Here is a 27,417-nt window from a genome sequence, read left to right as displayed (position 1 = left end):
CGAGGCTGGGAACCGCGCAGCTTGTGCTGGCGGCTGCGTGTCGCCCAGCTGCGGCGTTCCCACGCTGCGGGCCCCGAGTGTGCTGCGCAGCTGGCAGGGCAGGTGGGCGGACCCCAAGCCGCTGAGGTCCCCTGACCTCAGGGGGTTGCCTGGGCCAGACATCCCTGAGCCTGGATGGACTCGAGGGTCCACATCAGGTGCTCCTTTATTCCTCAGCTTAGATTCTTGTGTGTGAAGGGCAAGGGCTTGAAAATTCCCAGAATTCTAAGATTTGGGGGTTCAGATCTTTGTAGATGAGGAAGCTAGTGGCCTGAACCCCGAGTTTGGGAGAAGTTAGGATTTTATTTTATTTTATTTGTTTTTTTGGGCCACACACCTGGCTCTACACTCAGAAATCACTACTGGCTGGCTCGGGGGATTTGAATCCAGCCCCCACCCCCCACCCCTTGGGTTGGTTGCTGCAAGGTAAATATCCTACCGCTATGCTATTTTTCCAGGAGTTGGGAGATCTTGACTCCCGCTGCATGATGGAGTTGGAAGGGAATGACTGGGGTTTGGAAAATCTGCTCTTCTCTTAGCGGGAGTGAATTTAAATCAATTGCTTCCTGCCTCCCCACAGGCTCTGGAGGTTTTGGAAAACTAGGTGTGAACAACTAACTGCATAGTGTCCTGGGGAGCAGCGGGGTGGGGGGAGGAGGAGGTTTGGGGAGGCCCTATCTTCTGCTCAGAATGTGGGTCCGAACTCCTGAATCTGAGTGGGTGGGCTTTTGGGGGCCCACACTTTTAGGTTCTGACCTCTATTTGGGGATCCAGTGCTGGAGTTTGGAATAGGATGAACCTTAAGGCTGGACTCCTGAAATTGGGAGAGGAAGTCAGGTGGTGAAACTGTTTTTCCAGACACCTGACCTGGTTCCTCTTCTCAGCCCTCTGGGGCTGCGGGCATGGAAAGATGGGGAGCCAGAGATCCCTGGAGTTTCAGGAGGAAGAAAACAGCTACAGTGGAGGGTGGAAGGTTTGCACTAATTAAAGCTCCCAGAGACTGACAGCTCTGTGCCCTGATCCTGAGGGATACCATCTGGCAAGGGCCCCTCCAGCAGAACCCCCGCCCCTTCCCCAGGAGGAGGAGTGGGGGGCAGTCAGGAGTGGGAATGTGGGAGGAGGGAGAGGAGTCAGTAATGGGAGGGAGGCAAAAACCTCTAGGGAGGGGCTGTAGGGCCAGATGCCTCATTGGGTTCCTAGATGACCAGCTAGGGGAATGGGGGGGCGGTAGGGGGAGGGGAAAGTAGTTTCAATTTCTGCAGAAGAGAAACAGGCAGAAACTTATCATCATGTGTGTATGTGTGAAAGAGAGAGTGAGTGAGAGAGAGAGAGTGTGTGTGTGTGTGTGTGTGAGAGAGAGAGAGAGAGAGAGAGAGAGAGAGAGAGAGAGAGAGAGAGAGAGAGAGAGAGAGAGAGAGAGAGAGAGTATGCACACGTTTGGGCAGCCATGCAGCCTAGACTGATACAGTGCAAAGATTTGAACATCAGGAAGATTGAGCTGGATAAACAAGAATAAGGGGTGCAGGCAAAAGTTGAATGAGAACTAATATTTACTGTCTTCCTGGTATATGTGAGTGAGAGCACAGGGGGAGAGAGACCCAGAGGTAGAAAAACAGAGCCATGGAGGCAGAGAGGAATAGAGCTAATGCCAGTTGGAGAGATAGTGCAGTAGATTGAACACATGCTGTGAATGCAGGAGGCCTAGGTTTGATTCCTGGCATAAAATGGCCCCCTGAGCACTGCTTAGAGAGAACCCTGAGCACAGGGTCAGGAGTATCCCTTAGCACTCTGGATATGGCTCCTCCCTCTCTCAAATATTTTGACCTAGGGGAGATGACTCAAAGGGCTGAAGTATATTGAAGTACATGCTCTTTTTTTTTCTTTTCTTTTTGGGCCACACCCAGTGATGCTCAGGGGTTAATCCTGGCTATGCACTCAGAAATCACTCCTGGCTTGGGGGACCATATGGGACGCAGGGGGATCAAACCTCATCCTAGGTTAGTGCATGCAAGGCAAACGCCCTACTACTTGTACCACTGCTCTGGCCCCTGAAGTACATGCTCTTTTAAAAATTGGTTTTGGGGGCTGGAGAGATAGCATAGAGGGAAGGTATGCAGAAGGACGTTGGTTCGAATCCAGGCATCCCATATGGTCCCCTGGGCCTGCCAGGAGCGATTTCTGAGCACAGAGCCAGGAGTAACCCCTGAGTGCTTCCGGTGTGATCCAAAAACAAAAATAAATAAATAAATAAATAAATAAATAAATAAATAAATAAAGGTTTGGGGGGCCATACCTGGCAGTGCTCAAAGGTTCCTGGCTCTGCACTCAGGAATGATCCTTACATGCTCAGGGGGCCATATGGGATGCTGTAGTGTGAATCAAAGTAGGTCATGTACAAGGCAAATGCTCTACCTGCTGTGCTATCGCTCCAGCTTCTGAAGTACGTGCTTTGCATGTGGATATCCAGGTTCCATCCCTGGTCCCACATGGCTACTAAGCACCTCCAGGAGGATTCCCAAGCATAGAGCTAAGAGTAGCTCTTGAGCACCATTAGGTATGGCCCGCAAACAAGCCAAACTAGAAATAAAGACATTAGCTGAGATGAAACTACTTATGGAAAGAGAGGGTTTCAAAGAGATGGAAATAATTGGGAAGCTATTGAATAGGAATTACCTCACACAGGGCTCACCCCAAGACCCACTTTCTGATTTCACTCTGTGATCAGTCTTGTCCTGCATCTTCGTGGGTACATCTCCGCATGCACACGCACCTCTCCACATGGGCAAACATATCACCACATGCTCCCACACTCCTGTGGTCCACATTCTTCCCCTTGCCTAGTTCACTTAAGTGGGGACCATCTGCTCAGAAAGGAAGAGAGTTGCCAAGGTCATGTACCAAGGCATGAAGGGCCTGGGAGGGTGCAGAGGGGGATTGCCTGGGCCTGGCCTGCTCCCCATTGCCAGTGGACTCAGGCAGGAACTTGGGGAACACAGGACTGGAGGAGGCACTGAGGAATATGTTTGGCATGTGCTGACGGGACTTCACGCTCCAGCTGGGCTGGGAGGAGCTTGGAGGGGAGGGCAGAGGCCTGGAGTGTCCGGTAGTAGGGCCAGGGCAGCCATCCTGGGCTTCGGGGATGTGGGAGGTGAGAGGAGGAACAGTTGGACAGAGAGGAGTATAGGAAAGAAGGAAGAGGCAGGGAAGAGAGAGGCAGAAAAGACAGATAGGAGCCAAAGAGGGAGACAGAAGGGGTAAAAAATAGACAGGAGCAGGTAAGCAGGGGCCCCCAGACTAGGGGCAGAAATACTCCTGAGAAAAGAAGGAGAACAAGATAGACAGATGAGAGAAGAGCCCAAGAGTGGAGCAAGAACCCGAGACTTAGTGAGAAACCCTGAGAAAGCCAAAGGCAGGAGGCAATAGGATATAGGATGGTTCTGAGGAACCCCAGCACTGCTGTCCTTCTTCTGGGCTTCCTGAGCACAGGTAAGTGATCGAGGGTGGGGTGGGTGAGGACTCCCTTACAAGTGCTCTAGACAGACTTTCAGTAGGATTCCCTTTTGTCCCCAGGTCTGGCCTCAGGCCCCCGAGGCTTCTGGGCCCTGCCTGACAACATCACAGTGGTAGAAGGGGGCACTGCAGAGCTGCGATGTGGGGTCAGCGCCCCTGGCAGTGCAGTACAATGGGCCAAAGATGGACTCCTCCTGGGGCCTGATCGGCAGATCCCGGGCTTCCCTCGGTACCAGATGAAGGGGGATCCTGCTAGAGGTGAGGACTCAGAACCCCGATCCTGAACTGCTTTTGAGGCTGGCCTGGCCCTGACCTTGAGTCCCTGCAGGTGAATTCCACCTGCAGATCAACGCCTGCGACCTCAGTGATGATGCCGAGTATGAGTGCCAGGTTGGCCGTTCAGAAACAGGCCCTGAGCTTGTGTCCCCCAGGGTGATCCTCTCCATCTTGGGTATGGGTGAGAGACCCCCAGACTCCTCAAATGCCAGCCTTTTCCTCCCTACAGCCCCCTGTCCCTCAGTCCTTAGACTTGGTTAGGGGGGGGGGGTGATGGTGAACTCACCTCGTGAGCAATGAGGCTCCAGTCCAAATTCTCAAATCTAAATGCTTGGGACATTTTACTCCAGAGCTTTTCTCCCCAGTGCCCCCCAAGGAGCTTCAGCTAACCCCTGAGGCAGGGAGCATCGTCACATGGGTAGCTGGGCAGGAATACGAGGTCAGCTGTGTGTCTGGGGACGCAAAGCCAGCGGTGGACATCAATTTCCTTCAGAGTGAGTGGGGTGAAGGGGGCAATGGGGAATTTCCATTGTGAGGAGACTGTGCTAGCATTCTCCTAGGGCAGAAGGAAACAAGAACAACACCTCCAAGATGGGGCACAGGAGCAAATTTGGGGAGATGCAGATTTATAGGACACAAATGATGAAGGGGTGACATCACAGGGCAGATTGTCTGGGACTCAGGGAACAGGCCAGGGAGCCAAGCTGAGCTCTGAGGCACTGAGCAGAGACTGGAAGTTGAGGTAAGTGGGTGAGACTCAGCAAGAATGGAAGGTGAAGCGGAGGCCCCAAAATGCTCGAGGACTCCATGTGAATCCAGGGTGGACCAGAGCTGGTGCCCCAGAGGTGAGAGAGGAAGCAGCCCACTGACCAACACCCAATTCGTCCTGCCCACCTTCTGCTCCCCAGGTGGACAAACAGTTAATGACATCTCTACAGACGTGGATTCAGGGTCCCAAGAGAAACTCTTCATCACAGAGGCCACAGCCAGGTATGGAAGGACGGTCCACAGGTGTCTTCATGAGAACCTCATACTGCAGGAATTGAATCAAGTCTGACCATCTGAACCCCAACTGCCAAAGCTATGGAAGCCCCAGTTCCACAAAATCTTTGGTCATGCATGGGTCTCTGGGAGTTCATCTCTCATGACTGGCTCCCCAAGCCCCCTCAGAACCCCAAATTGATATAAAGATGTAGATCTGGGGGGCCAGAATGATAGCACAGTGGTAGAGTGTCTGCCTTGCATGTGTCCAACCCTGGATGGACCCCGGTTCGATTCCTGGCATCCCATATGGTCTCCTGAGCCTGCCAGAATTGATTTCTGAGTGCAGAGCCAGGAGTAACCCCTGAGCACCACCAGATGTGACCCAATCCCCACACACACCACCACCAAAGATGTAAATCTGGGCTTCTTCCTCCTCATCTTGACAAAACAAATTTCAGAGGACTCTGAGTTCAGAACCTCAATTTCCCACCCTAGGGTGATACCCCAGAGCTCAGATAATGGACAGCTACTGGTCTGTGAGGCTTCCAGCCCAGCCCTGGACACACCTCTCAAGGTCTCCATCACTATGAATGTTCTGTGTAAGTGGGGGGCTGGGTAACTGGGAAGGGAGCAGGAATTAGGAGATAAGAAAAGCATGGGAAACACAGAAGTCAAAGAGAAGGATGGCGGGGCGGGGGGGGGGGGGGAACTGTCCTGAGATTGATGTGGGGCCTGGGAAAAATGGTTGGATTGGGGTATGGTTCAAGTGTAAAGCAATACCTAGCACAAGTGAGGCCCTGGGTTTGCCCCCCCCCACTTTATGGTCCCCTGAGCAATGGGGGAGTTAGTCAGAGCCCTGCCCAGTTCACCTGAACAGCACAGGCCCACTAAGAGGTCATGATTCTCCAGTCCCTCCAGGGCCCCCCATCATTGAGTGGCCAGGCCTGGATGAGGGGCATGCACGGGCCGGACAGAACTTGGAGCTGCCATGCATAGCTCGAGGGGGAAATCCGCCAGCCACACTGCAGTGGCTAAAGGTGAGACTACAGCTAACTGGGGCTTGGAGGAAGGACAGTGGCCTGGAGCTGATCTAGAGCTGGCCCGGTCTCTTCCTGTCCCCAGGATGGGCAACCCATGTCTACAGCATGGGGCACAGAACATGTGCAGGCTGTGGCCCGCAGTGTCCTGGTGATGATCGTGCGGCCAGAAGACCATGGGGTGCGACTCAGCTGTGAATCCCACAATAGTGTGTCTACAGGCAGCCAGGAACGCGGGGTCACGCTTCAGGTCACCTGTGAGTCCTGGGACCAGTCCTCTGATCCATTGATCTGGGCCCCAGAGAACCATCTGTCTCCTTCTTATTATGTTTGTTCTGATGCCAAGGACCTGCCCTCTCTTGTAAGTATGGGTTGTTGGTCAGAGGCACCCAGGCAGCTTAAGGTCACTGCTCTGTCCTCGGTTCCTTCAGTTCCCCCCAGCGCCATTACCATCCTGGGCTCTGCCTCCCAGTCGGAGAACAAGAACGTGTCGCTCTCCTGCATCACCAAGTCCAGTCGCCCACGGGTCCTGCTGCGCTGGTGGCTGGGCTGGCGGCAGCTGCAGCCCACAGAGGAGACGGTGATGGACGTGAGGAGGAATCTAGGAAGGGAGGGATCTGGTGCCTGGAGGGTTCCAGGGTCATAGATTGGGGTCTGATAGGGCGGGGGGGGGTAGTGGATGCTTCCTGGTTGCCTTTGGGGTCCATGCATACAAAGGATTGCCCTAGTCTTGCATCTTGCATCTACAACTCACTTCCTGCTAGGGCCTGCACGGAGGCCACATCTCCATGTCCAACCTGACATTCTTGGTCCGACGAGAAGACAATGGTCTCACCCTCACATGTGAGGCCTTCAGTGAGGCCTTCACCAAGGAGACCTTCAAAAAGTCTCTCACCCTGAATGTGAAATGTGAGCCTCCTCCCCCAGTCATGTCCCCTGGCTCCTGGACCCTCTGAGGGAAAAACCACCTTCCGGGTCCTCTCCACAGATCCTGCCCAAAAGCTGTGGATTGAAGGACCCCCCGAAGGACAGCACCTCCGGGCAGGGACCCGAGTGAGGCTGGTGTGTTTGGCTATTGGTGGCAACCCGGACCCCTCACTCACCTGGTACAAGGTTGGTTCGAGCAGGATTGTGTGTGCATGGAGAGGGGATGGGTGTGTGTATGCGCATAATTCAGTTGCTGGCACTGCATGGGGTCCTGAGCACTATTGGGTGAGGCCCCCAAACAAACAAACAAACAAACAAAAAGAACAGTGGGGGTGAGCAGGAATCTGTGGGAAAGGAGAAATAAAGCCTTTTTTCCACTCCAGAGTCTGGAAGAAATCTTGAGGGAATTTTTTTTTTTTTGGGGGGGGGGCACTCCTGGCTTTGCACTAGGAAATTACTCCTGACAGGCTCAGGAGATCATATGGGATGCTGAGGATTGAACCCAGGTTGGCCGTGTACAAGGCAAACACACCCTGCCCTCTGTGCTATTGCTCTGGCCTGCCCAGAAAAATTTTCTTTTACTCTTTTTTAGGGGGGAGGGTCCATCCATGCAGTAGTAGCTTCCAGCTCTGCTAAGGCATGTGCCCCCACCCTTTTGCTCCAGATGTTTCTTGAAATAGACTGGAGATTTTGAGATCAAGCAGAGAATTGAAAAATACATAAGTGCCAGAAATTCTAGGAAAATTTTGGGTCTCTGGGTAGTGACACTTCTAACATTAAAAAAGGAAGTTTTGAGGCTGGAGAGATAATACAATGGATAGAGAGCGTGCCTGGCATGCAACTGTTCAGGGTTCAATCTTCAGCATATGGTCCCCAAGAAGCTTTAGGAGTAATTCCTGAGGGCAGAGCCAGGAGTAATCTCTGTGAATCACTGAGTATGGCCCCAAAACAAAAATGAATAAATAAAAGAGAAAGTCTAGTTTGGGATAGGGAATTTAAAAAAAAATGATAACTTTTATAGAATTAAAGGGAATCAGTTGAAAGGATAGCTTTAGAGAAAAGCTAAGAATTTTAGGATCAAAGACAAATGATAACTAAAAAGGACTAGAAATTTGGGGGGGGAGATGAGCAGGTCCACAGGATATTAGAAAAACATTAATATTGAATCAAAATTTGGAGGTTTGGGAATAAGAAAATAAAATAACATTAAAAAATAAATTCTGGGCCTGGAGAGATAGCACAGCAGCATTTGCCTTGCAAGCAGCCAATCCAGGACCAAAGGTGGTTGGTTCTAATCCCGGTGACCCATATGGTCCCCCGTGCCTGTCAGGAGCTATTTCTGAGCAGACAGCCAGGAGTAACTCCTGAGCACCGCTGGGTGTGGCCCAAAAACCAAAAAAAATTAAAATAAAAAAATAATTTCTAGTTGGAGAGATGGTATAGGGTTAGTTAAAGTGCTTACCTTGCAAACAAGGGGCCGTTGTTTGATTCCTGGCACCACTTATGGTCCTCTGGGCACTGCCAGGAGTGATCTTTGAGCACAGAGCCAGGAGTGAGCCCTGAGCACCAACGAACATGCAATATTTAATATCAAATATTGCACCAATAAGCAATATCTAATAATGCACCAATAAGCACCAATATTCGATACCAATGGATAATCAACATAAAGAAAGAAGTCAATGCATTTTTTAAAATTCTGACAGAATTCTGGGAAGAACTTTGGAAATCAGAAAACTGGTAGAAATTCTGGGAGGAAAGGTTAGAAAGTAGAGATGGATTGGAATTGTGTTTAACTGAGTGGGATTCTGTGAGCTAGAAAATGCAAAGAGCTGAGGGCACTGCAACTTGAAATGTTGGCATTCCAGGTCAATCCCTTTTTACCACATAGTCCCTGAGCAGTGCTGGGAGCTACCAGAGCTCAGAACTGGCTCCAAACTGAGCTAAGGCTTAGAACCTCAGGTTTGACCCCCAAACAGGTCAAAACATTTTAATGGAATTCTGGGAGCAAGTCACGTGGGACATATAAAAGATTTCTAATGAAGGGGCAGCAGAAATAGCACAGCAAGTAGGACATTATTAGCCTTGCATGTATCCAGCCCAAGTTGAACTCCTGGCATCCCTCAGAGGTAAACCTGAGTGCAGAGCCAGGAGTAACCACTGAGTTTTACTGGCCTTCCCCGAGTCCCTCCACCAAGATTCTAGTAAAAAAAAAAAAAAAAAAAAAAAAAAAACTAGGATAAGAGAAAATTGAGGAAAAAATCAGAAATCTGTGGCAATGGAGTAAAAGGTACACTTCGAGGAGAAAAGCTTTGGGAAACTGGGTGTTTTAACTAAGGTTAGGGCTGGAATGATAGTAGAGCAGGTAGGACACTTGCCTTGCACACGGCTGACCCAGATTCAATCCCTGGCATCCCCAATTGTCCCCCAAGTGTGTCAGGAATGATTTCTGAGTGTACAACTAGAAGAACCCCTGAGCACTGCTTGGTGTGGTCCCAAAAACCAAACCTAAACCATTCTGGGAAAACCGGGAATTCCAAGGGAATTTCCTAACACATGGACTGGGGGATAGGGTCTGGATGGGTTTTGAGGAGTGGGTAGAGTGTGGTCCAGGAGAACCAACCAATAGAAGTGCTCATTTTCAGAATAGGTAGGGGAGGGGTGCTAGGTTCATGGGGGCAGAGGCCACACTCTGATCCCCAATTTTGTGTGTTGTCAAGTCCAGGGTCTTTGCCACATCACTTTTCTTCCTCTCAACCTAAGGCCTTCCTTCCTTCCTTCCTTCCTTCCTTCCTTCCTTCCTTCCTTCCTTCCTTCCTTCCTTCCTTCCTTCCTTCCTTCCTTCCTTCCTTCCTTCCTTCCTTCCTCCCTCCCTCCCTCCCTCCCTTCCTCCCTTCCTCCCTTCCTCCCTTCCTCCCTTCCTCCCTTCCTCCCTTCCTCCCTGCCTCCCTCCCTCCCTGCCTCCCTCCCTCCCTGTCTCCCTCCCTCCCTCCCTCCCTCCTCCCCTCCATCCCACCATACCTGGGGCCTTGATTTCTCAGAAATCACTCCTGGCAGGCTCGGAGGACCATATGGGATGCCGGGGATTGAACTGGGGTTTGTCCTGGTTGTCAACCAGGGACAAGGTTGTGCAAGGCAAACACCCTACCTCTGTTCTATCGCTCCAGCTCTCTTTATCTGGACTGACCATACCGAGTCACAATATGTCACCAGGCTGGGCGGGGATGGCAGGACTCTCCAGGCACCTTCATCCACTCTCGGCCCTTAGGACTCCCGCACGGTGTCCGAACCACGGCAGCAGCAGGAGCCACGCCGAGTGCAGCTGGGAAGCGTGGAGAAGTCCGGGAGCACCTTTTCCCGTGAGCTGGTGCTCATCACGGGCCCGTCGGACAACGAGGCCAAGTTTATGTGCAAAGCGGGCCAGCTCAGTGTTTCCACGAAGCTGGTGGTGCAATGTGAGGGCATGCTTGATCTGGGCCAGGGGAACACTTGGGGGGCAGGGAACTTGGCTGGAGCCCTAAGGAGGGGACCAAGGGGATGTCTCAGAACCAGTAGGGGCCCAAGGGGACATCTCAGAACCAGGGATCCTCCCTGAAGACAACGCAGGCCCGGCCAGGGGTCTATGGCCCAGGCCGAGTCAGCCTTATGTATGACACTGACTCCCCCAAGTTCCCCCCACTAACTTGACCATCCTGGCAAACGTGTCTGAGCTTCGCCCCGGGGATGCTTTGAACCTAACGTGCATCAGCATTAGCAGCAATCCTCCGGTCAACCTGACTTGGGACAAGGAGGGAGAGAGGTAGGTGTGCCAGCACCCCACAATCCGTCTTCTACCCCGAGGAATGCAGCCGCCCCGGCTCTCGGGTCAGTGCCAGCCTGATATGCATCGACCACAGGCTGGAGGACTTGGCAGCTGCCCCCCGGACTGCGCCCTTCAAAGGCTCTGCTGCTGCCAGGACTGTCCTGCTGCGAATGTCCTCCCGGGATCACGGCCAACGTATCACCTGCAGCGCGCACAGTCCCAAGCTCCGGGAGACCGTGAGCGCCTTCTACCACATCAATGTGCTGTGTATGTAGGGGGCGGGGACCCCCTGGATCCCTCCCGACCTCTGCCACACCTCCACTCTGTCTTCCACCACCTTCTGCACCCTTGACATCTTCCTGACCTTCCTCTGGGTCCCTGCCTGAACACCAGCTCCTGTCTTGCCACTTCTTGTCTTTCCTTGGTCCTCTGTCCCCCACCCCTGACCATGACCCCCATCCTGATCCCTGTCTGCTCTAAAACTGGCTCCAAGATCTGCCTTTTCTCCAAACCCGGTTCTAATTTTTCTCCTGAACTGCCAACCCAGACCCTCATCCCCAGCTATGAACTTAACAACTATTTGTCCAGGGGTTCCTCCTGGCTCTACGCTCAGAAATCGCTCCTGGAAGGCTCCGGGGACCATATGGGATGCCAGTATTCCAACCACCGTCCTTCTGCATGCAAGGCAAATGCTTTACCTCCATGCTATCTCTCCGGCCCCATGTCCAGTCTTAAATCTAGCTGTGACTCCTCTTTCTTCAAACCTTTATTTATTTATTTATTTATTTATTTATTTATTTATTTATTTTTGGTGGGGCCACACCCAACAGTGTTCAGGGTTTACCCAAGCTCTGTTCTCAGGGATCATTCCTGATCTGTCTGTGATACGGACCCTTGGAATGCCAGGTCATCCTCACTGTACTATGTGGCTCTGGCCCTAAAACCCTAAAAACCTGTGCCCAGTCTTAAATCTATCCCAGATCCCAACCTTAACATTTCTCACTCTGAGCCTGCGCCCCCTGCCAGACCCTCCAGAGTTTCTTGGGGAGCAAGTGCTCGCGGTGACCGCGGTGGAGCAGGGCCAGGCACTACTGCCCGTGTCGGTGTCTGCCAACCCCTCCCCAGAGGCCTTCAACTGGACCTTCCGTGGCTACCGCCTGAGCCCAGGTGGGCGGGGTAGGGGTGTGCCGGGTGGGCACAGAGTTCCAGGAAAGGGGGGCGGTCTGGCAGCCCCCTTACCTGACCGTCTCCAGCTGGAGGACCCCGACATCGCATCCTGGCCGGCGGGGCTCTGCAACTGTGGAACGTGACCCGGGCAGATGATGGTCTCTATCAGCTGCACTGTCAAAACTCGGAGGGCACAGCCGAGACCCTCGTGAGGCTGCACGTTCACTGTGAGCCCCCATGTTTCCTGGAGCCCCGCCCACCTAAGATGGAGTCTCTGCAGTAGCCCCGACATCCCAACATTCTCTGGAAGTCACGCCCTGATTAAACCATGCCCATCACAGAAGCCCAACTATTTTAGCAAGATCCAAATCTGGAATCAACCAGATCTGGAATCTACCCAAACCATCTCCGGGGGAGATCACCTTTTCTGAAAGCTATTCTCCTCCCCTCCCCCCAGTTTGGAAATTCCCCAGAATGACCCTTGTCATTCCACAAAGACACATCAGAGGCTGGGACAACCTTATTTACCCTGAGAACTCTTAAGTACTTGGCATAAAGGGCAGACTAGTCACGTGGCACTTTTAAGATATCCCTCCTTCCTGGGATCCTAACCGCTCTCTGGGCCCAAATGCCTTCCCCAAGCTCCTGCCTCCCCCAGATGCTCCCATCATCCGAACTCTTCAAGACCCCACTGAGGTGAACGTTGGGGGTTCTGTGGACATTGTCTGCATTGTTGAAGCGAATCCCATTCTTCCAGAGATGTTCAGCTGGGAGAGGCTGGTGAGGATCTAAGCTTTGGTGGATGCAAGTGGGTTGGGAATATGGTTTCTTTTACTATTAGTTTTGGGAAGAAGAATCACATCAGCGGGCCGGGCGGTGGCGCTGGAGGTAAGGTAAGCCTTACCTGCGCTAGCCTAGGAGACGGACCGCGGTTCGATCCCCCGGCGTCCCATATGGTCCCCCAAGCCAGGAGCGACTTCTGAGCACATAGCCAGGAGTAACCCCTGAGCATCACCGGGTGTGGCCCAAAAACCAAAAAAAAAAAAAAAAAAAAAAAAAAGAATCACATCAGCATGACTCTATAACTATGTGCTTGTCAATATATACTCCAATAACTAATAGCTGAATGGTAGGTGGTTGAATGGACAACCAAAAGTGAGTGGGTGGGTGAGTAGATGGATAGATGGGGAAATACAGGGGCAGATAAATGAAGAACAAGAGGACAAATGAGTACATGAATGAATGGCTGTCTTGTTGAGGGAGAAAAATGAAATAAGTAGATTAGATAAGAGAACAAATAGATAGTTTCATCATTGCTGGAACTGGCATTTATGAGGAAGATGATAGATGATTAGATGGATAGGTCTATGAAGAGATGTAGAGATGAAGGGCAGATAGATGGGCGATAAGAAGAAGACAAATTGTTAAATGGATGAATAATAGATGAGTGGAAAGAAGAAAAGGTAGATAAAATATGAGGCAAATGGAAGAATGGGTGGTTGGATGGATGGACAGATGACTCCATGTATGAGAGGTTGTATAAATGGATGAGTGGGCAGCTGGCTAAACTGGTGGATGAATGGATGGATCCATGCTATGCATGAACTGTGTACATGGGTGAATGGACATGGATGGATGACTGGTGTAGGGGAGGTCCATTTGCTAGCTCTATTGGAGGAATGAGCATGCTTGTGGGTGGGAGAATGAGACTACAATTAGACTGGGGGCCAATTTCTAAGACTTGGACCTCTAGGGAGAAGAGGAGGAGGAGGAGCAGACCCTAGAAGACATGGAGCAGGTGTCAAAGGGACCCACGGGGCGCCTTCGGATCCGAAATGCTAAGCTGACCCAGGCTGGTGCTTACCAGTGCATTGTGGATAATGGGGTGGCACCTCCAGCCCGAGGACTGGTCCGTCTTGTTGTCAGATGTGAGTAGCACCTCGAACACCCCAGGCCTGCCTCTAAACCCTTCTCTCTCATATCACCTCAGAGTGACTCCCCAACTCCTAGTTGCCCCCCAGGTGGAGCACCCCACTCCCCTATCGAAGGTGGCTGCAGCTGGGGACAGTACCAGTTCTGCCACCCTCCACTGTCGTGCTCGAGGTGTTCCCAACATCGTCTTCACTTGGACCAAAAATGGGGTCCCTCTGGATCTCGAGGAGCCCAGGTGAGGCCCCAGGACCATCCAGGTCCCACTGCAATCCCAGTAACCCTTCCCAAGACCCAGGCCCCCCATTTCACCCCAGGTACACGGAGCACACCTACCATCAGGGCAGTATCCACAGCAGCCTCCTGACTATCGCCAACGTGTCTGCGGCCCAGGATTACGCCCTCTTCACGTGCACAGCCACCAACCCTTTGGGCTCGGACCACACCAACATTCAACTCGTCAGCATCGGTAGTATGGCAGGGTGAAGGTGCTAAATGTTCCCAGGGGTCTAGTTGGCCCCAGCTGGGCAGCATTCCTAAAACCTGAGAAGTCTTTATGAGTCAAGATGGAGGTTTTTGCCTGCCCTGGAGACTGGATCTTCAAGAAAACCCATAATAAAGAACAAAAAGAGGGAGGAGGGACTTAATTTACACCAGTAACTGAACAGTAGCTTTTCAGGAGTGGCTGGATGTGGGCTCAGCAGTCATCAAGAACTCTCCACCTCCCAGCTCTGCTTTTCTCTGTGCTGGCATCCCAGGGGAAAAAGACTTTTCTCTCTCTTCCCAACAGTGGAATTAAAGTGCTAGAATTAAGATTAATCGGTCTACTAGCTCCCACCCCTGAACCAATCATGTAGTCAAAGGAAGGCGGCATTCTGATTGGCTAGGCCTGGTCACATGCCCAGCCTGCCAGGAGTTCATTATTTGCCCTGTCTGTATTTGCAAATCTGTCATTACTCCCTAAAATTTATGATGCAAATCAACACTCACGGTGCTTTTTTTTTTTTTTTTCCTTCTTCTTCTTTTCAGTGTAGGCACAGAGCAGGCAAAAAAAATGTGAGTTCCCCCAATAAGCTTGACTCTCAGTGCAGGCAAAATGAGGCCACCATCTGTCTTTTTTGTTTCAGCTCAGACTGGCACGAGTTATCTGTTTTATCATCTGTTTAGTGCCACACCTTTGGCACTTTGGGGCTTTTGGATCAGGGATTTGGTTATTTAACACGTTCTCCCACCCCCTCATAGCCCAGTGTTTCTAAGCACAAGAAAGCTGAGAAGTGCAGAATGGAGAAAATCGTCATATTGGATAAAACATCATGTGCAATGCGGCTGGCCCTGAGTGCGGTGTTACCGATTCAGTGATAAATTGGGCACCCTTTAGCAGAAGCACCTATAAAAGATCATGTGTGACAGATCCCTTGGCCAAAAGGCTGTGATTAACAGGAGACTATCCCCTGCCTTTCCCCTAGAAGCAAATGCAACAATTTGCGAATTTCTTATTCTTAATGACTTGATGGAAAAAGCCACCATGAGCAATAGGAATTGACTTTATTGAAAACAATTATTGGGGCTGGAGTGATAGTGTAGTGGGTAGGGTACTTGCCTTGTAAACGATTAACCCAGATTTGATTCCCAGCATTTCAAAAGATCCCTGAGCACAGAGCAGGAGTAAGCCCTGAACACCAATATTTTTTGTTCTCTCCCCTCACCCAATTTACAGTACTTCGTACAAATCTGACAAAACAAACTGGGAAGAATCTTATAGAATCCATTTGTATTCCTTCCTCCAGGCCGCCCAGATCCTCCATCGGGGTTAAAAGCTGTGAGTGTGACCCCATCCTCTGTGGACCTGCAGTGGAAACCTGGCTTTGATGGCGGCTTACCTCAGAGGTTCCACATCAGGTAGGTGCCTGAAAGGGCAATAAGAGGTGGCAGGAACAGGTTCAAGGGCCCCTTGATGAGTGACTCTTCCCCATCTTGGGCAGGTATGAGATTCTGGGGACTCCAGGCTTCTTCTACATGGATGTCCTACCACCTCAAGCTACAACCTTCACTCTGACTGGGCTGCAGCCATCAACACGGTATAGGATCTGGCTGCTGGCTAGCAACGCACTGGGGGAGAGCGTCCTGGACAGCAAGGGGGCCAGGATCTCTCTCACCACCCCAGGTGAGAAGGAACAGCCTGGACAGTTTGTAGAGTTTCCTAAAAAATGTGATACGGGGACATGCATTACTCTTCCTTCACAGAGGAAGACACCGAGTACCAGAAAAGTTAAGCAAATTGTTGAAGGTCACACAGCTGAAAGGATTTTGAGATGAGGTTGAAACTCAGGCAGATAAACTTGAGAGCCAGGTTCCCGGTGCTGGACCTGACGATCTGAGTATAGTAAAAGAATGCAGAGAAATTAGCAGAGTTAGAATTGAAAATGAAAATGACAACGGGAAAAGTCAGGGGTGTAGCCAAGAAGGCTGCTTAGCAGGAACTGTATTACTTAATTTAGAACTGCTGTAGGTGAGGCCAGGCATGATTTTGCATGGGGAGAGCCTGTCAGGCAACCCTGGATTCCTCCAGGATCACAGGAAATGGGCTACTGTACATGGATGTACAGTTCAAAGTTAAAAAGAAGGGCTAGGGCCGGGCGGTGGCGCTAAAGGTAAGGTGCCTGCCTTGCCTGCGCTAGCCTTGGATGGACCGCGGTTCGATCCCCCGGTGTCCCATATGGTCCCCCAAGCCAGGAGCAACTTCTGAGCACATAGCCAGGAGTAACCCCTGAGCGTTACCGGGTGTGGCCCAAAAAACCAAAAACAAAACCAAAAAAAAAAAAAGAAGAAGGGCTAGAGAGATAGTATCTGACCTGGTTTGATCCCTGACACCCTACATGGTCCCCTGAGCCCTGCCAGGAAGGAAACCTGGGCACAGAGCTAGAAATATGCCCTGAGCACTATCAGGTGTGGTCCTAAAACCAAAGCTAACAAGAGTTGCAAAGAAGTAAAGATTTATTGAGAGTATAAACAGGAAGGACCCCCGAGTGGGAGGGATATCAGAGGAAGTAACTCATTGTTGAGCTTCTGTCTAGGGGTTTTACACATTATTTCTGTTATGGGCCCACACTTGGCAGTGCTTAGGGCTTACTCCTGGCTCTGTGCTCAGGAATTACTCCTGGCAGTGCTTGGAGGACTGCAGTGGTCCAAGGCTGCCAGGGCTGCGGGGTGCAGATCCCCAAGACTGTCAGGGCCTGGTGATACAAGGCTTACAGGGGCCTGTGGGGCCCAGCTATTGGGTGGGGCCTCGTGCCCACCCAGGGATGCCAACATGTAGCGGCCTAGGACTGAGAGAGAGAGAGAGAGAGAGAGAGAGAGAGAGAGAGAGAGAGAGAGAGAGAGAGAGAGAGAGAGAGAATCTAAATATACTTCTTATTCCTGCTGGTGTCTGAGGCCTGCTGCCCTCTACTTAGAGGTTTCAGAGAGAGGGAGAGATGGAAATGGCATCTCATATGGTCCCCTGTATGACAGTTGGACTTGGACATGCCCTCTTGGATACCCTGACTGCAATGATATGCTAAGAATCAAACCCAGGGCCACCATGTGCAAGACAAGCACCCTACCCAGTACTCTCTTGGGCCTTCTTGGTTTTATACTTTCTCCTCACAATAATGCTACCTTAGACCATTACTCCAGGACTAATGATGCTATTTTCTTTTTCTTTTTGGTTTTTTGGGTCACACCTGGCTATGCTTAGGGCTTACTCCAGGCTCTGCACTCAGGAATCACTCCTGGCACTGCTCAGGGAACCCTATGGGGTTCTGGGGATCAAATCCAGATCAGATGCCTACAAAACAAGCCCCCTTGTACTATTGGCCAAGTACCCACTGTACTATTACTTCAGCCACTATCATTTTTTCCCCTGGGTCCCCAGACTGAGTTAGGGCACCCACACATGTTCAGCTAGTATTTTGAAAGAAGTGGCTGACATTTCCTTAATCTGCTTGCAACTCTGATCATATTTTACTCTGACTTTTAACCGAGCCTTTTTGGAAGCCGTGGGCTCTGCTAGTAGCTCAGAGGACTTGGGTTTTATTGACACTGTCTTTTGCCAGCAAGGACTGTTTACATTTTCTGGCTGAGGAGGACTGTTGACTCTTTCTCTGCCCTGGTCTGGGGAAGAACTGTAAACAAAGTCAATGGCTCAGAGCAATCTTTTGCAGAGTTCACCCAATTTTAAGGTAGCAGAGTGATGGGGTTATTTAAGGTGGTTTAAGATGAGTTTTCTCCTGACAAGATAAAATAGAGTAGTCCTCTGTCACAACTCTAATAAATATGCTGTTTTCTATGCTGTTGTTATCATATAAAAAGAAGGCCTCACTTTTCATAGATGTTCCATAGTTCCATCTCAGTCAGGGTTCCCTAGGCTCCCCACCCCCAAAAAAGAAGGCTCCAAATGGATTTTAAATCCCCACTCGACTTTTTTCTTTTTGTTCGTTTGGGGCCACACCTGGTGGTGCTCTGGGCTTACTCTTGGCTCTGCTCTTAGGGATCAATTCTGGCAGGGCTAAGGGAGCCAAGAGTGGTGCCTAGGATTGAATCTAGGTCAGCAAAGGCCTCATTTGCTATACTCTCTCTCTAGTCCCTCAGCCACAAATTCTAAGAATTAGGTTGATCTCATGTCTCTTGAGTCTTCGTTTCTGTAAGAAAACTCAGATGGGGCTCTGGAGAGATAGAACAAGGGGTAAGGCATTGCCTTGCATACACCAGACCTGGGGTCAATGCCTAGCAACCCATATGGTCCTCCAAGCCACTCCAGGAGTGATTTTTATTTTATTTTTATTTTTTGGTTTTTGAGTCATACCCGGCTGCACTCAGGGGTTACTCCTGGCTCTATGCTCAGAAATTGCTCCGGCAGGCTCAGGGGACCATATGGGATGCTGGGATTTGAACCACCGTCCTTCTGCATGCAAGGCAAGGCAAATGCTCCACCTCCATGCTATCTGTCCGGCTAACCTGGAGTGATTTTTTTTTTTTTTTTGGTTTTTGGGCCACACCCTGTGACGCTCAGGGGTTACTCCTGGCTATGCACTCAGAAGTTGCTCCTGGCTTCTTGGGGGACCATATGGGACGCCGGGGGATCGAACCACGGTCCGTCCTAGGCTAGCGCAGGCAAGGCAGGCACCTTACCTCCAGTGCCACCGCCCGGCCCCTGGAGTGATTTTTAAGTGCAGAGCCAGGACTAACCCCTGAGCATTGCCGGGTGTGGCCACCCCCTCCTCCCCTCCAGAAGAGAACTCAGATGGTTGTTAGGATTTAGTGAGTTAAAGAACGTCAAGCAAAGGGCTGGAGCAATTCCACAGCGGGTAGGACCTTTGCCTTATGCATGGCTGACCTAGGTTTGATCCTCTGCATGCTATATGGTCCCCTGAGCCTGCCAGGAGTAATTTCTGAGCATAGATCCAGTAGTAACCTCTGAGTGCTAAGTGTGAGCCCCTAAAACAAACAAGTAAACAAACAAAAAAGAATGTAAAGCTCTTGGAACAGGGCCTGGTGCTAGGTGAGCACTCTTCTGCTAACCAAGATGCAAATGTTCTCTCTCCCTTCCCCAAGGTAGACTACTTCCCTGTCCCTACACACTTCTCTCATGGTTTTTCCCATTCTGGTCTTCTCTATAAACCTGACAGTATGGAGAACTACCCATACTTCTCTTGCTCTGGAAATGATACCTGTATCAAGAGCTCTTGAGAGTCTACTATCACTGTTAAAAATATTTAAATATTAAAAAAATTGTTTTAAAATCATTAATACCTAAAATTGGCCATTTTGGGGGGATTTGGGGTCACTCAGATGTGATGCTCGGAGGTTACTTTATAGGCTTTGCACTCAAGAAAATTATTCCTGGAATGCAAGACAAATGTCCTACTTGCTGTACAATCAGTCCAGCCCCCAAATGGACAATTTTGGCTAAAAGGATTTTATACACCATACAATTCTAATTGACAAATAATAATAGAAATGATTATTACTTTTTGACACTTAAATGATTACTAAGGGCCAGAGAGATAGTTCTGGGGTTAAGATACTTGCCTTGCCTGTGGCTGACCTTCATTAACTCCCCAGGATTCTTTAGGAGTGATCCCTGAGCACAGAATCAGGTGTATTCCCCAAATACCATCAGGTATGGACCCCGAACAAACAAACTATAGAATATTTATAGTATCACTATTATCAGCAGCAATTTTTAGTTCTTTTATTAATCTGATATATGATAAACCAGTTCCCCTGAGTCTCAAAATAGGTTAAAAATCTTAATAGGAAACAGAAATACTGAGGGTTTGTTCCTCAAATTTTTGTTTCCTCAGATTTTAGTTTTTGTTTTGTTTTGGGGCCAAAGCCAATGGTGTTCAGAGCTTACTCCTGGCTCTGTGTTCATGCCTGCTGGGACTTAGAGGACCGTATGGGATGCTGGGGATGGATCCTGGACTGGTCACATGTAAGGCACATAACTTAATCTGCTGTACTGTCTCTCTCCAGCCCAAAGTCCCAGATTTATTGCTATTAATTCTCAATTTCTTTTTTCTTTCTTTGGCCTAGGTTTGGAGCAGCCTTCTGGAGAACCAGACTCCCAGCTACCTACAGAGCAGCCAACAGGCAAGTCCTCCATCCACTGTGAGATGAAAATAGAACTCCTTCCTCTGAGAATAGAACTTCCAACTTGCCTGGGTTGATAAAGCAGGTCTAAGGTCATCTAGCCCCTTAGACATGTTTTATCCCATATGTCCTCACTCTTAGAGATTTTCTCAGGCCTCTACACAATCCATTTTCTCAACCTAGTTTAACTCTGAGAGAATCAGCAGATTCTATGTCTTGTGTGCAGCTTGTATTGGTTAGCTTTTGCTGCATAACAAATACCCCCAACCAAAATGGGCATTTAGAGCAACAAGCATTATTTTCCATGGTTCACTGACTGTCTGGGCATCTGGTCTACAATTATTGGGCAGCTTGACCAGGACTGATTCATGCAGTAAGGCCACTTCTTCCTCACATAGCCAGCAATTGGCTTTCAGAGAGGCCATGGAGATAAATAAACCCATGTGTGCCTCTCCTAGATTTGCTCATGTTGAGGCAGACAGAATCTCAAGAGCAGCAAGATGGTAGTCCCTAATTTTCAAGCACTTGACAATCTTCTGGTTCTGTCATGTTTGTGATGGCCTCAATGGCAAGAGCAAGTCACAAGCCCAGACTCTGGAGTTAGTGTGGGAGGGGACACTTGAGAGCGAGGCTTCAGGTAGAGAGTTAGGACATGTCTACAAACACTCTTTCTCTACAGATGAGAAATGACAGGGCTGAAACTCAGCTTCTGGTGCTGGAGAGATAAAATACAATAGTTAGGCAAGCAGCAGAGCTGGGTTCAGCCTCTGGCATTCTATGTAATCCCTGGAGCCCACAGGAAGCCCTGAGCATTGATGTGTGTGACCCCAAAACAAAAGAAATAAAGAAATAAGGAAGGAAGGAAGGAAGGAAGGAAGGAAGGAAGGAAGGAAGGAAGGAAGGAAGGAAGGAAGGAAGGAAGGAAGGAAACTCTTGTTATCAATAAAAATAAAGTGATTGGCTCACTGCATGGCAAACCTCAAGGAATTCAGGTGCTCAGAATGTTCACCCAGGCCCTGTTTCTTACCGGCTTGCTTTCAACGTGGCCTTGATTTCTCTGGTGATTTTCTCCTCAGATCTAGCAAGCAGGCAAAAAATCGTCCACAAACTTCATCTCTCTTTCACTTCTTAGCAGCTGGTAGAGCTGTGTTCTAAATGGTCAGGAAAAATTTTGCCTGGGGCAAAATTCAGAATCAGTCCCTGTGGACACCGGGAGGGGACATGAGCCGGGCCTTGACTGAGAGGGGAGCGGCTCTTCCTTCAGAGTCAACACCAGCTGAGAAAATGGATGCTGAGCTGTTCTTGGAGAGACTTGTCCCCAGGGAACTGCGGGAAGAGTTTGTTCTGCTGTCTGAGCTGAAAGTCTGAGCAAAGAGTTAGTGATTTGAGGCAGACTTTGCAGGAGTTAGTGCAAGTTGGCCTGACGCTGTCTTTCTTGAGACAGAAGGACAGGCCTGGGCTATTCCAAGACTTAGTAGTGTGGTGGGTTGGCATGGTGATGCTGGGAACGAACGACTGTGTTATTTTTGTGTGACCAAAGGTCTCTGATTGGTGGCTAAGATCCCTGAATTTTGAAAGCCCAGCTGCCCCCATCTGAATGAACCCCCCCTCCTTTTTTTTTGGTTTTGTTTTTTTGGGTCACACCTGGCTGCACTCAGGGGTTACTCCTGGCTCTAAGCTCAGAAATCGCTCTTGGCAGGCTCGGGGGACCATATGGGATGCCGGGATTCAAACCACCGTCCTTCTGCATGCAAGGCAAATGGTCTACCTCCATGCAATCTCTCTGGCCCATGAGTGAGCCCTTTGTACCTGCATTCACATAGGTAGCAGCTATTGGTAGCCCAGAAAGGCGCCCCCTGCCGGGGAGGACCAGGAACACTGGTGCCTTTGTTCCCCAAGATTTGGAGGAAGACTTGGCTTGGCCTGAGATGCACTTTCTTGTGCAGGACCTCAAGCTGCTTTTGTGGGCTCACTAAGGGGGTCCCCTTTCTTTAGGACCCTCGACGCTGCCTCTGCTGCCTCTGCTGTTTGCAGTTGGGAGTCTTCTGCTGATCTCGAATATTTCTTGTGTTGGGGGATACTTCTGGCAGCAGAGACTGAAGCGACTTGCAGAGGGTGAGGAAAAATTCTTCCCTGCCAGGCTGTGGGTGTTGAGGGGGCCCTAGGGCTGCTGCCTAGGAAAGGAGGGTGTCCAGGTCCAGGCAGTGATGGAACCCTGACTTCCTTTCCACTGTTTTCCTCAGGCATCTCAGAGAAGACAGAGGCAGGGTGAGTAGGAAGCTCTTTCTGTAACAAAGGCCCTGAGGGGAATCAGGGCTTAGAGGTCAACACCCACTATGCTCCTTTGTCACCCCAAAGGTCTGAGGAGGAGCGGGTCAGGAATGAATATGAGGAGAGCCAGGGCACTGGGGACCGGGACACTCGGAGTTCAACGGTGAGTGGTAGTGCCTGACAGCGAGGAACATTCCTCAGTCAGCTGTAGGCTGGTCATCACTTGTCCCAGAACTGTGGGGTCACCTGATGGCCAGGACCCTGTTTCCTGTATGTGTGACAGGTCAGCACGACTGATGTAGAGCCATATTACCACTCCATGAGGGACTTCAGCCCCCAGCTGCCCCCTACGCTGGAGGAGGTATCATACCACCAAGGTGAGCTATGACCCCTGTAGACCCCCTACTCAAAGACCCCCTAACCCTTCCCCACTCACACTTGGTCTCTCCTTCAAATTCAGGTCCCTCAGGTCGGGAGGAGGAGTTCATGGCCTTTCCCGGGCACCTGTATGATGAGGTGGACAGACTCTACTCCCCATCTGGAGCCTGGGGGCCCCTCTATGATGAAGTTCATATGGTGAGACTTATACCCACAGGAATATTCCTTGCCATTGCTGATCAGTGAGAGTAAATTAGTGCTGTGGCAAAGAGGCCTGGCTATAATCCTGTGGCCTAAAGAAAACCAGTAGAGGGCCCGGAGAGATAGCACAGCGGCGTTTGCCTTGCAAGCAGCCGATCCAGGACCAAAGGTGGTTGGTTCAAATCCTGGTGTCCCATATGGTCCCCCGTGCCTGCCAGGAGCTATTTCTGAGCAGACAGCCAGGAGTAACCCCTGAGCAACGCCGGGTGTGGCCCAAAAACCAAAAAAAAAAAAAAAAAAAAAAAAAAAAAGAAAACCAGTAGAGGGCCCGGAGAGAGAGCACAGCGGTGTTTGCCTTGCAAGCAGCCGATCCAGGACCTAAGGTGGTTGGTTCGAATCCCGGTGTCCCATATGGTCCCCCGTGCCTGCCAGGAGCTATTTCTGAGCAGCCAGCCAGGAGTAACCCCTGAGCACTGCCGGGTGTGGCCCAAAAACCAAAAAATAAAAAATAAAAACAGAAAACCAGTAGAGTCTTTCTTACATAAGAAGCAATTATTAGGGACCAGAATGATAGCAGTAGGACATTTGCCTTGCATGCAGTCGACCTGGGACAGACCCAAGTTCTATTCCCAGCATCTCATATGGTCCCCCAAGCCTGTCAGGAGCTACTTCTGAGTGTAGAGCCAGGAGTAACCTCTGAGCCGGGTGTGGCCAAAAAATAAAAAAGGAAATAATTATTAGAGGTTATAAAATGAATCCAATCTGTAGGGCACCTGCCTTGCCCACAGCTGACCTAGGTTTAATCTGGCATCTCATATGGTCCCCCAAGCCCACCAAGAATAATCCCTGAGCATAGAGCCAGGAATAAGCTCTTCATAATTCCAGGTATGGGCGACTCCCCCCAAAGTGATTATTGTACATGGTTATTATTCTTTTTTTTTGGGGGGGGTCACACCTGGAAGTGCTCAGGGGTTACTCCTGGCTTTACACTCAGAAATTGCTATGGCAGGCTCGGGGGACCATATGGAATGCTGGAATTTGAACCACTGTCCCTCTGCCTCTAAGGCAAATGCCCTACTGCTGTGCTATCTCTCCGGCCCTATTATCCTTTTTTTTTTTTTTTTAACCATACCCATTGCTGTTCAGAGATTACTCCTGACTCTATATTCAGGAATCAATCCTGGCAGGGTTCAGGGTACCCTCTGGGTATCTGCGGATCAAACCTGGATAGACTGTGTGCAAGGGAAGCATCTTACTTGATGTACTATCTCTTTGGTTCATGTTTATTATTCTAGAACCTGAGTTCTTTCCATTAGGTTTTTCTGCCATCCCAAGCTTGTTGTCCAAGTTTGTATTGACAGGGCAGCGAACTGGTGGGGTGGGGAGTGCCCAATGGTGGGAAGGGGAAAGAATGTGGGATACTAAGCTTGCTCTCATTCCCCTGTATCTAGCTAACTAACTGCAAAGGATGCTGAGAAATGCAGTTTTGTTTGGTAGCTCTATGCTTTAAACTATGATTCTTTTTCTTTTTCTTTTTTTTTCCCCTTTTGGTTTTTGGGCCACAGCCAGCAGCACTCAGAGGTTACTCCTGGCTCTGTGCTCAGAAATCGCTCCTGGCCTGCTCGGGAGACCATATGGGATGCCGGGACCATATGCAAGTGCTCTACCCGCTGTGCTGTCGCTCCAGCCCACGCTTTACTATGATTCTAATACTGTGGAGGAAGGAAGCCACACATGTCATTAGGCTATTGGATTGTGAGCCATTCCCGCTATGCTGGTTAAAGAGTGCTCCCCCTATTGGAACATCAAGGGATAGAACTGAGGCTGGACACAGAATTCTTGAAAAATGTAGCACATCCAGGATTGTCTTATTAGAACAAAAGCCTTGAAAGAAAGAGCTGGAGCTTGTGAGACAGCTCAAAGGGCCGGAGAGCAGGCTTTGATCCTGGGTTTGATCCCCAACATCACAAAGTCCCCTTTGAGTACTGTCTGGAATAAACACAAACACCACCAGGTGTGGCTTCCAAACCAAATATAAATAAATAAATAGATAAAATATAAAGGAAGGAGAAAGAGAATACTTTTTCTCCCAATAGCTCCAATGCTCTGGCCTGGGTGATTATGGGTGTAGCTGGGATTACTACAGTGAAAGCAGTGAAGGAAATTTTCTTTTTTGGTTTTTAGGCTTAGGGGTTACTCCTGGCTCTGAGCTCAGAAATCACTCCTGGCAGGCTCAGGAAACCACATGGGATGCTAGGAATCGAACCCAGGTCTATCCCAGGCCGGCTGCATTCAAGGCAAATGCCCTACCACTGTGCTATCTCTCTAGCCACAGTGAAGGAACTTTTCTAACTAGACAGACCTGGATGAGTGACCAACCATAGCAAAAGAATTAGAATCCAGCTGCACCCAAACCACTGGACAGAGAGAAACCAAAGGGGAGCGAAGAGGGTGTCTGGGCAGGCAAAAACTAGCCTCCACCTACAGGGACCATGGTTAGTGAGGTGGGACAGGGCCTATAACTTCCTGTGTGGTCTTGGTTAGTGCTCTCGTGCCTCTGGGTGGAAGAATGACCCTTGTGGCCCTGTCCCCCAGTGGACCTTCCCAGGAGCCCAGAGTACGTGGTTGATGCTGTCCATGGTGCTGAACCACAGCTCTTATTTTGGTGCGTTGTGCACACTTTCTTGTTCATAGCCAGGTAACTAAGGCTTTGCAGGTCATGCTTCCTCTTGGGGGCGGGGGGGTTTGAGCCATACCCTGCAGCACTCAGGGGTTACTCCTGGCTCTGCACTCAGAAATTGCTCCTGCAGCTCAGGGGACTATATTGAATGCTGGGAATCGAACCTGGGTCAGTCCCTGGTTGGCCCCATGCAAGGCAAATTCCCTTCAGCTGTGTTATCTCTCTGGTCCCCCCTCTTTTCTTTTTTTTTAATTGTGGGAGGGGTTGGGGGTGGAAGGCTGTTTGCAACACCTAGTGGTACTCCAGGGCTACTCCAGATTCTGTGCTTGAAAATTGCTTCCAGCCATGCTCAGGGGATCATGTGGTGCTGAAAATGGAACCTGGACTCCTGCATGTCCTCAGCCCATTGAGCTAACTAACTACTTCCTAATTAACTAACTCACTCCCCCACTCCCTGACCCTCATGTTATCTCTTTAAAAACGACTCCACTCTGTTCTTACGGAGTAAAAGCAGATAAAAAAAATCCATAAATGGAATAGTGTCGCAAATAATAAACTTCACGGGGGGTCAGGAATATGGCTCAGCTGGTATAGCACATGCCTCGCACACTAGGGTTCCCGATGTAAGCGGGTTACAATCACCCTCCCCTTTGTGTGTGGTGAGGTTTTTCTATAATTAGAAGAGAAAAACTTCTGGGAAGCCCAGCAGAGCTGCCGCAATGATCACAGGGCTTCTCTGTGGTTCTAACCCCTTCCTCTGCTTGTCAGCAGAGAGACCCCCGCTGGCATGGGAATACGTATGAGGATCAAAGAAGAATCTACGATCAGGTGGCTGGAGACTTGGAGCATGTGGAAGCTGATTTTCTCCCCTTTGAGCTGCGGGGACATTTGGTGTGAGAGCCTTCCAACACCCTCTTCTACACCTGCATGACAGAATATTCCCATTGAGCTGGAGAATGAGAATTGATATTGCAAATAGCATGAGGGAATTTGGGGTTGGAAATGTTCACGCTCGTGATTGTGGTGGTTATGTGATTGTCTAGTTCTGTGAAAACCCACTGAACTACATATTTAACGTGAGTGCATTTTCGATAAATTATAGTTCAGTAAAAAGGTAATTTTAAAGACTTACCCAAAATAAGACATTTTAGTGAAATATTGAATTGTAGGAAAAAATAGCTATCAAGGGCTGGAGTGATAGTACAGCGGGTAAGGCTTTTGCCTTGCATGTGACCAAACTGGGTTCTATTTGCAGCATTCCATATGGTCCCCTGAGCCCACCAGGAGTGATCCTTGAGTGCAGAGCTGAGAATTAGCCCTAAATACAGCTATACGTGTCCCCAAAACCAAGATAAATGACAATTATAATATGCCTATTTCCATGAGAACAGAGTAAAGTAAAAATCTTTCTTTAGGCCTCTGTTTAGTTTATCATATTATTAAAGTTACTTAGTTCTCATTAAGTAGACTTATTTTGGCAGTCATTTAATTAAATATATATATATGTTGAATTCTTATGCTGGACATCTGAAACTAATGTTATATACCAACTGCATATGAATAAAAATTATCTAGTAAAATAT

The 27,417-nt window shown here is 49.7% G+C and overlaps 1 protein-coding gene across 1 annotated transcript; it reads left to right on the top strand.

Annotated features, from left to right (window-relative positions):
* The first annotated feature begins 941 nt into the window (after nt 1-941).
* Nucleotides 942-26,731, top strand: NPHS1 (NPHS1 adhesion molecule, nephrin). Its single transcript, XM_049787461.1, has 30 exons — nt 942-1,012; nt 3,006-3,187; nt 3,610-3,807; nt 3,878-4,000; nt 4,191-4,319; nt 4,734-4,815; nt 5,305-5,408; nt 5,719-5,846; nt 5,932-6,103; nt 6,278-6,435; nt 6,611-6,755; nt 6,835-6,959; nt 10,042-10,228; nt 10,443-10,572; nt 10,670-10,842; nt 11,602-11,742; nt 11,829-11,969; nt 12,401-12,522; nt 13,496-13,670; nt 13,753-13,909; nt 13,989-14,140; nt 15,459-15,570; nt 15,654-15,835; nt 20,248-20,304; nt 22,300-22,419; nt 22,548-22,572; nt 22,663-22,738; nt 22,859-22,952; nt 23,036-23,151; nt 26,603-26,731. The coding sequence occupies exons 1-30, from the start codon at nt 942-944 to the stop codon at nt 26,729-26,731; spliced, it is 3,906 nt and encodes a 1,301-aa protein (XP_049643418.1).
* Nucleotides 26,732-27,417: the final 686 nt, after the last annotated feature.

The sequence above is a fragment of the Suncus etruscus genome, chromosome 14 (assembly GCF_024139225.1).
Source record: "Suncus etruscus isolate mSunEtr1 chromosome 14, mSunEtr1.pri.cur, whole genome shotgun sequence".
Classification (NCBI taxonomy): domain Eukaryota; kingdom Metazoa; phylum Chordata; class Mammalia; order Eulipotyphla; family Soricidae; genus Suncus; species Suncus etruscus.
The sequence above is the reverse complement of the archived record's forward strand: the minus strand, read 5'-3'. Positions and strand labels throughout refer to the sequence as shown.

What these genes read in the sequence shown, in the direction of transcription:
- NPHS1 (XM_049787461.1), top strand. Translation starts at nt 942, where the DNA reads ATGGAAAGATGGGGAGCCAGAGATCCCTGGAGTTTCAGGAGGAAGAAA. An exon ending in CAGAGGAGACGGTGATGGAC is followed by an intron (nt 6,436 to 6,610) that starts GTGAGGAGGAAT and finishes ACTTCCTGCTAG; the next exon opens with GGCCTGCACGGAGGCCACAT. An exon ending in CCTCACTCACCTGGTACAAG is followed by an intron (nt 6,960 to 10,041) that starts GTTGGTTCGAGC and finishes CTCGGCCCTTAG; the next exon opens with GACTCCCGCACGGTGTCCGA.